Source organism: Pecten maximus, chromosome 5, assembly GCF_902652985.1.
Source record: "Pecten maximus chromosome 5, xPecMax1.1, whole genome shotgun sequence".
NCBI classification, from domain to species: domain Eukaryota; kingdom Metazoa; phylum Mollusca; class Bivalvia; order Pectinida; family Pectinidae; genus Pecten; species Pecten maximus.
The window spans coordinates 35520024-35536510 of record NC_047019.1 but is presented as its reverse complement, the minus strand read 5'-3'; the positions used below and the strand labels follow the sequence as shown (position 1 = coordinate 35536510).

Below are 16487 nucleotides of genomic sequence, written 5' to 3'. Positions count from 1 at the left end.
ATATTCAAAGCTCTGATTATGCACAATTCAAATGTTTCAGATTATCCTGTTATGTCAAATGAAAAACAAAAAATTCAGAATTTTCCAGTGAACACCATTGAAAGTTTGACAGCAAAAAAGTACAAAATAAATCTTTAATCAATTACATTTCTTTCAAATGATTGAAATAAACATGCTCTATATAGGTAATAAGGAGGTCTATATAGGTAATAAGGAGGTCTATATAGGTAATAAGGAGGTCTATGTGATGCAAGCCCTTTGTATAGTACAACAAACCTTTTGTATGGAATTCTAAGTCATTTGTATGGTACTACACGCCTTGTGTATGGTACTACAAGTCTTGTGTATGGTACTACAAGCTTTGTGTATGGTACTACAAGCCTTGTGTATGGTACTACAATCCTTGTGTATGTTACTACTAGCCTTGAGTATGGTACTACAAGCCTTGTGTATGGTACTACAAGCCTTGTGTATGGTACTACAAGCCTTTTGTATGGTACTTTAAGTATGGTACTACAAGCTTTGTGTATGGTACTCCAAGTCTTGTGTATGGTACTACAAGCTTTGTGTATGGTACTCCAAGTCTTGTGTATGGTGCTACATGCCTTGTGTATGGTACTACAAGCCTTGTGTATGGTACTACAAGCCTTGTGTATGGTACTACAAGCCTTGTTTATGGTACTACAAGCCTTGTGTATGGTACTACAAGCTTTGTGTATTGTACAAGTCCTCATATGATACTACCTGCCTTTTGTATGGTACTACAAGCCATTTGTATGATATTACATGTCTTTTGTGTGGTACTACAGGCCCTTCACATGGCACAAGCCTTTGGTATGGTACTACAAACTTATCTAAATGTCTACCATGTAATAATGATGAATTTTTGTTTGTAGGAGGCCATTGTGAAGATCATGAAGATGAGGAAGCACATTACAAATGCTGCCTTACAGACAGAACTGGTAGAGATACTCCGAAACATGTTCCTACCCTCCAAAAAGCTCATCAAGGAGCAAATAGAATGGTTAATAGAACACAAGTACATGCGCCGAGATGAGGACAATATAAACATGTTTATCTACATGGCATAGATGCCTGTGTAGCTCTATCAAACATTTCGCTCTTTCTACACCAAAGCCATGACTTGACCAACAGCCCCTGAATATTAACCTGTGGTTAAATGATGCTGTGATGTTGATGTAGCATGCTATGTATGTTAACCATCAGAACAGGGCTTGTCAGAGTGTGGTTTCTGGCAAATGAAGGTGGCCATATGTGCTTTTAGTCAACAGCTGAGTTTCGTTGCAGGAATGTTTAGGACATGACTTTAATTTAGTGTTAAGCTGACTGTTAAGACCGGCTGACACTGAAGTACAGAACTGCTGGAATCGTGTCTCATTAGCTGTGGTACTAGAGATTATTGATATGTGCTCTACCTTCAGAAGAAGTGATGGATAGCAATCCCAAGCTCCTTCCTTCTTACTTAAATGAAAACTGTGTACCATACTGTCATCCTGACACAGTCAAGTGGAATACTACTTCAGGAACAAAGAGACAGTATTTCCCTTTACAACCCAGGGACATATCATTATTTCTTTTCAACCTTGCCTAGATACAAATGGTGGTTCAGCTCCTGTGTCTTAAGGAAAATGTGGTGTCATGTACCCTTCATCAAGGATAAGATTGTGCTGCCACCTATCCTTCATCAAGGAAAAGATAGTGGTGCCACCTAGCCTTCATCAAGGAAAAGATTGTGGTGCCACCTAGCCTTCATAATGAAGATATTGTGGTGCCACCAAGCCTTCATCCAGGAAAAGATAGTGGTGCCACGTATCCTTCATAAGGAAGATATTGTGGTGCCACGTATCCTTCATAAGGAAGATATTGTGGTGCCACCTAGCCTTCATAAGGAAGATATTGTGGTGCCACCTAGTCTTCACCAAGGAAGATATTGTGGTGCCACCTAGCCTTCACCAAGGAAGATATTGTGGTGCCACCTAGCCTTCACAAAGGAAGATATTGTGGTACCACCTAGTCTTCATTAAGGAAGATATTGTGGTGCCACCTAGCCTTCACCAAGGAAGATATTGTGGTGCCACCTAGCCTTCACCAAGGAAGATGTTGTGGTGCCACCTAGCCTTCACAAAGGAAGATATTGTGGTGCCACCTAGCCTTCACCAAGGAAGATATTGTGGTGCCACCTAGCCTTCACCAAGGAAGATGTTGTGGTGCCACTTAGCCTTCACCAAGGAAGATATTGTGGTGCCATCTAGCCTTCATTAAGGAAGATATTGTGGTGCCACCTAGCCTTTACCAACTACATAGTTCTGCTCCATCACCTATGAATATGATCCTTTATAATCTTGACATATTGTTTGTTATTACCTGTCTGTAATATATCAGACAACAGAAGTATATTTCAGTAGAGCAGGTATATTTTATCCTTCATCTGTAGTGTCTGTGCAATTATAACTAACAAAATTGGTGTGAAATAATTAAATCAACTGCAATGTTTCAAAACTTTTGTTACACATAGATCCCTTATTTTAGTCTAGAGAATAAATTATATGTAAACAACTCAATATCATTCAATATTTCACTTTGAATGGTTGTATGTCTCCATTTTAACAAGACAATACACTCAGACATTGATTGTGCCCTAGCGCTAGAACTCTTGGTTTTAGCTTCACATTCTGTAGGAGAGCATTACTGAAGTTAAGAAAAATGCCCCAAACACTGATTTAACTTTCTATCAAATGAAAAAACTACAAAAGTAAAGGAGTTGACTAATGTAATCAAAATAAGACTTGTAAGTTTGCTTATCTTTGTCACACCGAATACAAGATCGAACATCCTTGTATTGGCTTTGAAACATTAGCAATAGTGGGGACAGGTTTTAAGGTATCACCACTGAAGTATGTAAGATTTAAATGCTGATATGATAATTATCAGGTTGATTAGAAAAACAGTGCACTGACATTATTGACCAAGATCAGATAGGAGATTTCTTACTTGTATATGTAAAACTGTTAGCTTAGTAGGAATTCATCAATCAGCATTTGTGATCAATCAGTTTCTTTTTTAATCTAATTTATCTCCACCGACTTAGATATTAAACCATCAACAAAAATACCCATTTTATTTGCTCTCCTGTGTTTAACTGTTTATTTCCCCATGAAAAAAATAATATTTAGATAGAAAAGGACAAGTTTAACATACATTTGAGGTAACTTATTATATAAAGATACAATATGTGGGCTTTCAGTGGGAAGAAGAAGTTTTCAATTAAACACACTTAGGATCCTAATAAAACTCTTATAATGTCTGAAATAGGCTTATACTTATATACCTTGGTAGGAGTTAGTTATACACAGACTTATTGGGTACATAGTCATAGTCCTTAGACCATACTTTATTATTTTGGTACTGAATATATTCCTGAATTGATATCTTTTAGGAAAACCAGATATGAACCTCAGTTAGATATACAATATACAAAATGTATATTTGAAAATGTAAGATGTGCCAAGAGTATGAACTTACTAATGGTGAAATGTAGCATATGTTGATTTCTCGTTGATGTTGTAGATATCTGTAGTACTAGCCACATATGTATGTACACAACTTTCTGGTAGAGATGAGCGTGTATGTGGATGTATTTGTTTACGAAGATCCTTAGTGTGTTTAACTGAAACAGACCTTGATATAATGATGCATGTATGAGTGTAAATATTTTTTTAATAACACGGGATGTGAATTTTGCTTAAAAAATCATGCATACTGCCACTGGTTTAAATTCAATGTAATTATTAAATTGTACAGTGCTTTCTCCATTAACAGATTAACTTCAGACTTGCATATTATGTTATAAAAGGTAATATGTTCCTGTCTCTATTTAATCTTTTATGGTGACATTTGTTAATGTTCATGATGGCATAGCTGTCAGTACTTTTCTACCATGGTTATATTTTATAGATGGACTTCTAGGATTGTTAGTATTAGAGTTCTGTTTAACGTGTGTTTTTACAGGAACATTGACGTGGTGTATTATGCGAGTAGCTGTTTAATATGAGTAATGTGAGAATGGGATGTAATATTAAGTGTTGTAATGGAAACCACTAGCATTACACAGTGGTGAGACACTATAACTTCAGATGCTTTCATATCTTCCTTACAAGGCCCTCCCTGCTAATGCAAATTATCTCCCTTACATAGTCCTCCGAGCTTACAAATTATCTCCCATGCATAGTCCTCCAAGCTTACAAACTATCTCCCTTACATAGTCCTCCATTCCCTTACATAGTCCTCCCAGCTTACAAATTATCTCCCTTACATAGTCCTCCCATCTTACAAATTATCTCCCTTACATAGTCCTCCCATCTTACAAATTATCACCCTTACATAGTCCTCCCATCTTACAAATCATCTCCCTTGCATAGTCCTCCCAGCTTACAAATTATCTCCCTTACATAGTCCTCCAAGCTTACAAATTATCACCCTTACATAGTCCTCCCATCTTACAAATTATCACCCTTACATAGTCCTCCCAGCTTACAAATTATCTCCCTTAATAATGTCCTCCCAGCTAACAAATCATCTCCCTTACATAGTCCTCCAAGCTTACAAATTATCACCCTTACATAGTCCTCCCAGCTTACAAATTATCACCCATACATAGTCCTCCCAGCTTGCAAATTATCTCCCTTGCATAGTCCTCCCAGCTTACAAATTATCTCCCTTACATAGTCCTCCAAGCTTACAAATTATCTCCCTAACGTAGTCCTCCCAGCTTACAAATTATCTCCCTTACATAGTCCTCCAAGCTTACAAATTATCTCCCTTACATAGTCCTCCCAGCTTACAAATTATCTCCCTTACATAGTCCTCCCATCTTACAAATTGTCTCCCTTACATAGTCCTCCAAGCTTACAAATTATCTCCCTTGTATAGTCCTCCCAGCTTACAAATCATCTCCCTTACATAGTCCTCCCAGCTTACAAATTGTCTCCCTTACAATGTCCTCCCGGCTAACAAGTTATCTCCCTTACATAGTCATCCCAGCTTACAAATCATCTCCCTTGTATAGTCCTCCCAGCTTACAAATCATCTCCCTTACATAGTCCTCCCAGCTTACAAATTATCACCCTTACATAGTCCTCCCATCTTACAAATCATCTCCCTTACATAGTCCTCCCAGCTTACAAATTATCACCCTTACATAGTCCTCCCAGCTTACAAATTATTTCCCTTACATAGTCCTCCAAGCTTACAAATTATCTCCCTTACATAGTCCTCCCAGCTTACAAATTATCTCCCTTACAATATCTCCCTCATAAGTTTCTCCTTTCTGCTGACAAATCATCTCCCCTACAAGGCTATCCCAATGTTTACAAATTATAATTCTGCTTACAAATCATGCCCTACACAAGGCTGTAGTGGTTGATACGTTGGCTGAACTACAAGGAATAGCCCTGTTGAAGTTAGAGGATGATTGGTCAGTTATCTTTTCTGACACAAGTGAATAGCACTCTTTCATAAGTACAAATGGATGTACAATAGAATACACTTGTTTGGACACCAGCTTTGAATATAGCAGTACACCAAATGTCAGGATACTTAGTGTCAATATTTCTGGGAATTCAAACTAATACCATTGTCACTAATTCAGAGGCTTAAATCTAAATTGTAGCTGCTGGGTAATCAGTACACAATGTAGTAATTATGAATATGGTGTTGATATCCGAGACTTGTATTAAATGAACCACAATTGAGGAGGATATTGAAATTGACTCGTGTACATACAAGACACATTTTGTGATACATTTTGTGATACATTTTGTACACTTCTGCCATCTTGATGATTTAAAACAGTCAACAATAGAAATCAAATAATGTAATACTACTACTAGTACCCATTAGCTTCCTTTTATCCTCAAAGCTGTGTAATCACTGCTGCATTATGTTATACCCTGGTATTAAAGATAGGAGGAAGTACTTGTTAGTGGTATATAGAAATATTGTTACATTTAAATTGTTAGTCTGGACATAGGTGGTAACATCATCTAAAGACAAACTTGTTAATGTAAGATTGTGCAATCGGTTACGTCTCAAAACACATCTTCTCTCTCTAAGGCTTTCAGTGGTATTTCCTAGAGTGGAAGGTACAGGATTGTAATCCTTGGTTAGCAAAGGAGAAATATCATTAAGTGTTGACTATAGATGATGGTGAGATGGAGAGTCACAGGTGGTTAAAGTACCCCGAGTGTTGTTAATGTGTGGTACATTTGGAAGATGTGTGTATGTGTGTGTTAGTGTTAAGATTGAGTGTTTATTTATTGTAAAATAGTCCCACAATATATGGGGACTCTCTTAGATGTATAGTATTATGCTAAGTGGCATGAGAAACAAAAAGATAGATTATTTACAAATAACATTTGATAATATATTTGATTTATGAAGGTTTTCAATGCCACTTACTTTTGAAAATTAAACAGGTTTGAAGAGTCACGCACAAACCTTGAATCTTTTTGTGAAAGTACATGTGTAAATTGTCAGCACTCTACATAATTTGCTTTTTCTTCTATCAGACTTATATGATTGTTGTGAAATGTTACATTCAAATGTATAGAAAGTTTTGATATCAACAGTTATCAACACTGCTCTATTTGTACTGATAATCTAGGTCAGGGACCTCCCTTTTCTTATCAAATTCTAAATAAGTAAATAGTTATATAGTAATATGTTGTCCTGTATCCACAGAAATATTTCTGTGTAAGTGATACAATCCTACATCTTGTGTATTATTTTTATTGTCTTATTCTAGCTTTACTACATTATGGACATCCTCATCTTTTTATGTTAACTATCTTTACTAAAGAACCAATGTCACAATCTTTCATTCTTAAGTTATCTTAGTTTTACTGTGCAAATTGTTTTATTTCTCCATCTGATGTATAGACGTCTTAATTATCATGTACATCAGTTATCTTTACTAAGTACTGATGTGACTTCACTAATTATTATCTATGTAGGTTACTAACTTTTCAGTCTTTTATTTAAACGAAATGAAGTCTAGACAATGCAATACATTTGTAATTTTAAAATTGTCATTTAGTACCAGGGGCAGGGAGGATGATATAGAGAAAAAAAATCATTGTTATGCATGTACAACTATAAAATGAGTGTTCCATCATTCTGATGGACTCATTAACATTTTCAACTCTTCCATTTCTGAATAAAAGTCTTGAAAACTGAATTGTTTTATCTGGTCTTATTAGACAGCTGTTTTCATCCCCCATGAAGTACTGCTTCCGTGGTTGAGTTTGTAATACGACGTATAAAAAAGTAGATATAAATTAACAATAGGTAGGTGCAAATAAACCTTATAATATAGACATTATAACCATATTTGCATTACAATTGTTTCATATAAAAATGCTTTATTAATGTTCCTGAATGTAAATATCTGCTGATTAATCAGAAAGGTTTGTTTTTAGCTCACCTGGTTATTGATGGATTTGAACCCAATTCAGTCAGAAACATCCTTAGGAGAAGGGGAATCAATTTTGCATAAATGGTGACTCTGACCCCCATGGGGACAGAGGTGGGGCACAATAAGGGAATAGACATTCCTTTAAATCACTACTAGTCATTAAGTTATGAATGGATCTGAACCAAATTTGGTCAGAAACATTCTTAGGGGAATATGGACAGATTTTTCATAAAAGATGACACTGACCACTGACCCAATATAAGTCTTGTTCGACTTCTTTGGTAAATGATGACTCGACACTCTGGGGCCAGCGGGGTGGGGCCCAATAGAGGAAATTGAGGTAAATCCTTTAAATCCCTACTAGTCCTAAATGACTAAATGGATTTTGATGAGAGTTTGAAGGATTAATGGGCTAAGGAGATCTAATGTTCTATAAATGGAGGGTATGGGTTCTTTGTAGCTGGAGAGAGTGGGCCTAATAGGTGAAATGTTGCAAAATAGAAAGACAAAAACAAACGTTAAACCAGTTGGAAGATGCAGCAAAAAAGGTGGAAAATAATTGAAATGTAACTTAAAATATATTTGCCATGATCAGCGAAATATCCAGGTGAGTGAAGCAGGCCCTCTGGGCCTCTTTGTTATTGTTGGCCAAGTTCTCTCATCACCGTCTTTCATCCTGGCAAATTGTTTCATTGGACTTGTAGTCTTGTCCAAGACAGGTCATCCCTCAGGACGAGGCCTTCTCTTAGGATATTCATAGGGTCCCTTTAGTGGTCCGGGATGTTGGTGATGGTAGCTGGTTTTTATGTTTGTTTTATATCTAAAGCCTCAATGAGCTTCTGCCTTTAATCTTAGATTTTTAGCTCACCTGGCTCAAAGGGCTGGTGAGCTTATGACATGTCGCAGTGTCCGTCAACATTTGCTTCAAATCCCTACTAGTCATGAAGTAGGGGCAAGTTGTTTAAATCGCTACTTGTCAAAAAATAGTGAATGGATTTGAACCAAATATTGTCAGAAACATTCTTAGGGGAAGGTACAGATTTTGCATGGTGCCTCTGACACACACACCCCCACCCCCTTGGGCCAGAGCCCAATAGGGGAAATAGAGGCAAGTCCTTTAAATCACTATTTCTCACAAAGTACTGAATGGATTTAACCAAATTTGGTCAGAAACATCCTTATTAGAAGATAAACAGATTTTGCATAAATTGTTACCCTGACCCCCCTGGGGCCATGAGAGGGACTGGGCTCAATAAAGGAAATAGAAGCAAATCCTTTAAATCGTTACTTGTCATAAAGTAAAGTAATGGATTTTCATCAAATTTGGTCAGAAACATTCTTCGGGAAGGGGGAACAGATTTTGAATAAATGGTGACTGACACCCCTGGGGCAAGAGGGGACGGGTCCAATAGGGGAAATAGGGGCAAGTCCTTTAAATCGCTACTTGTCACGAAGTACTGAATGGATTTGAACCAAATATGGTCAAAACATCCTTAAGGGAAATGGAACAGATTTTGCATAAATGGAGACTGACCCCCCTGAGGCCAAAGGACGGGGCCCAGTAGAAGTAAGTCCTTTTCATTGCTACATGTAGTTTTGAAACCGTTCAGATCCCCACCATATAACCATATATAGCATTGTATCATAAAGAGATAAACACAACCCTGTTGTAAAAATGGGCCCTGGGGTCTTTCCCCACCCCAAGGGACTTAGTTTCTTGGTTATAGTTTTGAAAACGGTTGAGATCCCTGCCCTTTAACCAAATATACATGTAGTATTGTTAAGCATCAAGAGATAAACACAATCCTGATGTAAAAATAGGTCCAGGGGTCTTTCCCCATCCATAGGGACTTAAGTTTCTTTAAACAAAATCAGGTTGTAAAAACAATCCCCGAGATCTTTTCACACCCCTATGGAGTCTGGACTTCATCTTTAAAGCAGTTGAGACCCCCATCCATAACCATACATAACATTGTTTGACTTCAACAAATAGTGTTATTAACATATTAACGACGTGAACAAGAACATTATTTTGACGTTTGGTCAAATCCAACTGATACAGGCCTTTCGCGACACTCCTCCCACTCGAAGACTGTGTCCACGTCTGGTATCGCGACACTCCTCCCACTCAAAGGATGTTCCCGTGTCTGGTATCCCGACACTCCTCTCACTCGAAGGCTGTGTCCGCATCTGGTATCGCGACACTCCTCCCACTCGAAGGCTGTGTCCGCGTCTGGTATCGCGACACTCCTCCCACTTGAAGGATGTGTCAGCATCTGGTATCATGACAATCCTCCAAATGGAAGGCTGTGTCCGTGTCTGGTATCGTGACAATCCGCCCACTTGAGGTCGAAGGCTGTGTCTGCATCTGGTATCACGACAATCCTCCCACTTGAAGGCTGTGTCTGTGTCTGGTATCGTGACAATCCGCCCACTTGAGGTCAAAGGCTGTGTCTGCATCTGGTATCACGACAATCCTCCCACTTGAAGGCTGTGTCTGTGTCTGGTATCGTGACAATCCGCCCACTTGAGGTCGAAGGCTGTGTCTGCATCTGGTATCACGACAATCCTCCCACTTGAGAGTGTCCTTGTCTGGTATCGTGACAATCCGCCCACTTGAGGTCGAAGGCTGTGTCCGCGTCTGGTATCGCTACACTCCTCCCACTCGAAGGCTGTGTCTGCGTCTGGTATCACGACAATCCTCCCACTTGAAGGCTGTGTCCGTGTCTGGTATCGTGACAATCCGCCCACTTGAGGTCGAAGGCTGTGTCCGTGTCTGGTATCGTGACACTCCTCCCAATAGAAGGCTGTGTCTGCGTCTGGTATCACGACAATCCTCCCACTTGAAGGCTGTGTCCGTGTCTGGTATCGTGACAATCCGCCCACTTGAGGTCGAAGGCTGTGTCCGTGTCTGGTATCGTGACACTCTTCCCAATAGAAGGCTGTGTCTGCGTCTGGTATCACGACAATCCTCCCACTTGAAGGCTGTGTCCGTATCTGGTATCGTGACAATCCGCCCACTTGAGGTCGAAGGCTGTATCCACGTCTGGTATCTGCAATGCAACTCTTACTCCTTTTAGGATAGATAATCTCCTAAAACTTAAAAGATTGGTACAATGCCAGCCAGAATGTAAACACTTCACATCCCATTCTCTGTCTCTTCAGTTTTATATTGTCTGTTAAATAATAGTTTTGAAGATATTGTGATTAGGTATGGAAGGAATAAGGAAACCTACAGAATTTATGAGAGGAAAGAATGAAATTAAGAGATAAGGACTACTCAAATTATTATGTAAAACTTGTTTTAATACATATATCTTGGACAAATACAAAATTACACGTAAAATGAAATGATCAAAACACATGGACAGAAAACATTGATCTGACTTTCTTCTGAACACTCACGGATTCTGTCATCATTCATCTTTCTCTCTCACTATGCCTTACTTTTGAAATCTCCCTGATTCTGTCATCAATCATCTTTCTCTCTCACAATCTTTCACAAATGAAATGAAAATTGCTTGGAAGTGATTCTTTCATTCTGTCATTAAAAGTTCATCCACAGCCCAGTCCTCGAAACTTCCATCAGGAAGATATCGTCGAATGATGAGTGGAACCTTTCTTGCTCTGAAACAGTTATCAGAACAAGTAATTACATATAGGAAATGTGTAAAATATTCATTTGCTTAAACTAAATTAATTCATTATATACAATTCTAGTTACTGAAATGATCAGGGTGTCATAATTTTTAGTACAAATCAGGCTAATGACTTGGGTCAAATTAAATGGCTTATTTTCAAGATCATCTTGCATTCAAGATCATTTTCCCTACAAGGAATCCACAAGTTTCTATTATTTTTCCATAGAGTACCGAGTATACCTTGGATTGAACTGACAAGAGTAGTACAGGTGTGATTTTTGAAATATCTACAAATTAATTAGCAAATAGAGAGTTGAACAAGGCATCACAAGCAAATCAAATCCCCTCATGTGAAGTCCTTACTTAGAGTACTGACAACTGTTTTCTTTAAATAGTATCAGTGACCTTGTCTCCCTGAATCATGAACTTGTTAGAGGTATTTTCATACTCGACCATAATATGAATTTTGATCAAAATCAAATTAAGGATGTCACTCGAGTGTTGACAAAGATTTTCATTAAATAGTAACAGTGACCTTGTCATTTCCCTTGGCACCGTGAAACACAAACTTGTTTGAGGTATTCTCACTATTTTGATACTTGACCACTGCATCAGTGTTGACAAAAAGGTGAACGTGTATATGCACATATAAATGGAACAATGTTTCCCCTTTCCCACTTCCTCATGAGGGATAATAAAAAAAACTTGATAACTTTATTCAGAAAATCCATATTAATACTAAAGAATCTATTTCATCCATTAGTGTGAAAATATCCTAGGTCAATTGTACAGTAACAGTCAAAGTTTCATGGAAGTGTTTTAAAAGGTTTTTTTTAAATTCAAACTCATTATTTTTCCTGAATTTCAGGTGTTTTTACAGTCATCAGTTTGTGTTATCTTTTTTGTCACTAATTTCTACATTTAACACAGGTTGGTATTCTGTCAATAGCAGACTGATCTACATCACACAGTGCTTTCTGATTAACTTACTTTAACTCTTTCATGGCAATGAGTAGAGGATCGGTTTCTCCTTCCAATTCTACCATCACCGGGGCACACATTCTGTAATTATGTAATCACATTGTCTGATGTATGGATGATTAAAGATGATGTGTTAATCAAGTCTACATCCAGCCAAGCACATTTACTGATTAATTGAAATATTGCCAATTTGTACAGAGAATTACAGTTAACATAGTTTCATTGTACTTAGCATGTAATTCAAAACTCATTTGGGTTTTTGATTTATCAGAGTCACTTTGAAGTGTTTATAATACATACGCTATTTGCAGTGCTCTGGTCCCAAGCACTCTTGCTCTTTCATATTTAGTTAGGTAAGGTGTAGTGATCCTCTTCTCAGGTGGAACTGCCAGACCAGCATCAGAGGACAGCACTTCAACCTGGTCTTGTGGCTGTTGACATACAAATAAACATCAGATCATTTATTTCTTATCAAGCAAGAACTCACCTCCCTATAACAGGGATGAATCTTACATAAATACTTTAAAAATGGTCACAACTGAAAAGCATTTTTTCCGACAACATCTTATCAAATTGTGTTGCATTTTTTATGAACTATTGCACTCTATAGAGGTCTGATACTTTCACAAAAGAATAGAATGTTGAAAACAGCAGAACTGATAGGCTCTTAGTCTGAGTTTCCTCTGGCCCTAACACTGTCTGGTGTAGGGCAAACACACTACTATATGGAAATGTAGAATTCTCCGACACTGATTGGTGTAATTAAGATTTCGGTGCAGATAAATAAAATTGGGTGTGACATAACACCTACCTTATACATAAAGATAAAGAGATATTTATTTACCCCACCACACCCATTTAGTCTTGGCTTTGCTCTGGCCTACACCAGAAATGGTGTCAGGGCCAGAGGAATTTGGAAACTCTTGCTCATAGACTCTTTACCAATTTGGACTGGTCAGAGAAGTCATCCATCCCGCGTATTGAACAATACTATCATTGTATATATATATATATACAATATACATGGTGCCGTAGATCGTGGGTATCTATTTATTAGCACAATGTATCATATACACTTTGTGTTGGTGATCCGAAGATAAAGATTTGAATTTCCTGTCGTAGTTGTACCGAGAGAAATATATATAATATATGTACAATTCGTATCCATGTATGTAAATACATGGCGATCCAGGTATTCATATCATCTTATAGACAACTTCCACAATGATCATGTCAGGGTATCGGGCCAACCATCTCTGCGCCATTGAAACGTTCTTTTTTTAAGAACGCTGATGTGGCGCAGCGGTATAGGCTGCGGGTATTTCTGGCTAGACGATTGGGTGCCGTAGATCGTGAGTTTGAGGCCCGGTCAGGGCACGAGTCAAAAAGTTGTCTTCCTTCATCATTTGTGTTGCTAAGTTATATACAATATACATGGATATACATGTAGCATGGATTTCCTGCTAGATGATTTTGATAAATATCATATAATTATGTAAAAATATGCAATCTAATTAAAATCTAGATGGTCATTCTCACTGTGTTACATGAACATCTAAAAACATTGGATAATGGGTCATGTGACTCATGTCAGGGTGACCTTTTGGATTACCCCAATCAAATTACTACTTACAGAATCTTGAAAGTGAAAATAGCATGACTAAAGTGCATAACCGAAATGGTTAGCTTCAGATGCTAGCCCGAGTTTCCTCTGGCCCCGACACCATGTCTGGTGTAGGGCCAGAGCGCACTACTATATGAAAATGTGGAATTATCCAACACTGTTTGGCGTCGCTAAGAATTTGGTGCAAATACAATAAAATCGAGTGTGACATAACACCTACCTTACATATATGGATAAATGAGATATTTATTTATCCCTTGAACACCCGTACATCCGTATAGAACCCTCGCTTTACGCTACTCAAAATTTCATACTGTTGACCCTCAATTTTGTAAGTGACAGTACCACTAACCACCCGAATTGGAATGCAATGGACCGAAAAGTTCATGTATCATTTAATGTGTTTTTCTTTTTACATAGTTTAAATCAAGAAAACTAAGCTTATTATTTACCAAAACCTGTTATATTCAATTTAAAAATTCATTATTTTTTTTTATAATTTTATAAATTATAAGCGGTAAAATATATAAAAAAATAAATGTAGTATTTCTTTTCTTTTCGCTCCACCTTGCACTGTCTGATTGGGGTAATTAGTCCGCCTGTGACCTACATAGTTAGCAATATGGCGCTGAGTCAAGTATGAAATTTTGACTAGCGTAAAGCTAGGTATAGGGTATATACGGCTGGAATAATGCAAGATAGGGACTAATGGGTGTTCTGGGGTAAATAAATATCTCAGTTATCCATATATGTAAGGTAGGTGTTATGTCAAACCCAATTTTATTGTATTTGCACAAAATTCTTAGCGGCACCATACGGTGTCGGATAATTCCACGTTTTCATATAGTAGTGCGCTCTGGCCCTACACCAGAGGAAACTCAGGGCTACTTCAGATGCATGATGTGATAAGTGGGTGAGATTGATGACATCAAAAATTTGTCAATTCGACCTGAAAGAGAAATATTGAGGTAACAAAGGTCACCACTCACCAGAACGTGACCCCTTATGCGATGTCGTTAGATGTTCATATAACGTAGTGAGAATGAGCATCTATATATTTTAATTAGTAGATTGTAAAAATATGTTACATAATTATTAATTACCTGACTAATAGGTTCATCAAGTGGCTCTTCATCTTCTACTTCATCTAAATCGTCATCAAAACTGCAAACAAATCAAGTGGTTTAAACATTGTGATCGTATAAAGCTAAACCTATATTAGTATACAGTACCTACTTAACGTTACCGTATAACGCTGATCATCATCAGGTCGGGGAAACCCCTAGATCGGCGTATAATACCTCGATCGGCCTATTATACGCCGATTGAGGTATGGATTTGTTACTAAAAATAGCTCAAATCAATTTAAACTCATCTTTTTTAAAAATTTCTATCCAAGTCGCATTTATTTAGGCATTAAACGTTATACAAATACAAAAATTAAATTTATTTGAGTGCGGGAAAGAACTGAAAACAGATGTAATACTTCCGGTCTATATGGCCTATGTTACGATGGTAGTGTTACTACGGCGGCGATTGTAACATCAAGTTTCTAAGTAGCCACTGCTTCCATTAAACATATTTCAGCAAAATATTATTTATTTTGTCATAAATTCATGCGACTTGGATAGAAATTTTTAAAAAGATGAGTTTAAATTGATTTGAGCTATTTCTAGTAACAAATCCATACCTCAATCGGCGTATAATAGGCCGATCGAGGTATTATACGCCGATCTAGGGGTTTCCCCGACCTGATCATGTTCAGATTACTATTCATATTTAAGTTAATAACCTTTTTCATCGTAATAACATAGTTATACCTTAATTGAAAGATGGCTTCAGGGACCCGTTTAAGTACCGGGTACGAATGTAAATAAACGTCGTCGAATAACGAATGGTCTACATTTTATTTACAAGCACGCGTGCAGCATGGCTCGTTGTGCAATAAATAATAAGGATGAAAAAACCGGAACGTCGGCCATAAACTGAAACATACTTTGTTTCGAATCATAACGTAAATTGAACTCTTCAAATACTAATCGATATATTTTACTTAAAAGAATATACGGTGTTGGTAAAGCGTGAAAAATAGACTGTGCATACTTATCTCCGTCTTCGTCCGCCATTTTTTCTATTTCAGTCTTCGTCGCACAAACGCTTACAGTCTCGATCAATGGGAAGTTTCATTCTTACAGTGGGTGCTGTTGTGCAAGATAGCCGTGAATATGCAATATCTGCTAGGATATAGTATATATATAATGCCGTGCAATACGGCGAGCCTACGGTCAGTCAGGTGCGGTGTGTGAAACACGTCCGTATACCAGAACAACCATATGTAGACTAACCTGGACGAGTGACGAGTACTTCCACACATCACCTTCGGGCGAGTTGTCCAGATATACCTACAGACTCGGACCACCGCAAACCAACTCGCCCCATAGAGTCACAACACTCCTCCCCATTTTATAAAATGTCGACTAGTCGCTGGAACAAAGACCAAGTTCCATGTCCTCGACAGTTGCTGAGCAACTCGCATGTCCTATCCAGATTCATACGACAAAGCCCATCACTTCCCGAATGACAGGTCGTAATCCTGCAGATACCTAGGGGACCTCCTCCGGCGGGAACTCCGCGGGGTCGGAGAGTTCTGTGTTACCTGACCGTTCTCATCGGGTTCTCCTGCCCCTGCCGTGGAACCAGGACCAGAAAACAACTTCCGTAGTCCCATATCACCCTCATGTTCACGCTC

At 38.0% G+C, this 16487-nt stretch overlaps 2 protein-coding genes across 3 annotated transcripts in view; one reads left to right on the top strand and one right to left on the bottom strand.

Moving 5' to 3' along the window:
• LOC117327897 (cullin-5-like) overlaps window positions 1-7255 on the top strand; it is a 29002-nt gene extending 21747 nt beyond the window's left edge. For both annotated transcript variants that reach the window (XM_033885128.1, XM_033885127.1), the window contains exon 18: window positions 897-7255. In XM_033885128.1, coding sequence (XP_033741019.1) covers window positions 897-1091 — 195 coding nt within the window. In that variant the 3' untranslated portion in view covers window positions 1092-7255. The remainder of the gene's footprint in view (window positions 1-896) is intronic.
• Window positions 7256-10777: 3522 nt separating this feature from the next.
• LOC117327896 (DNA-directed RNA polymerases I, II, and III subunit RPABC2-like) lies at window positions 10778-15907 on the bottom strand. Its single transcript, XM_033885125.1, has 5 exons — window positions 15842-15907; window positions 14842-14902; window positions 12415-12545; window positions 12124-12195; window positions 10778-11119 (listed from the first exon to the last, which is right to left on the bottom strand). Exons 1-5 carry the CDS (start codon window positions 15862-15864, stop codon window positions 11029-11031), a joined length of 378 nt encoding a protein of 125 aa, XP_033741016.1. The 5' UTR covers window positions 15865-15907; the 3' UTR covers window positions 10778-11028.
• Between the last annotated feature and the right edge of the window lie 580 nt (window positions 15908-16487).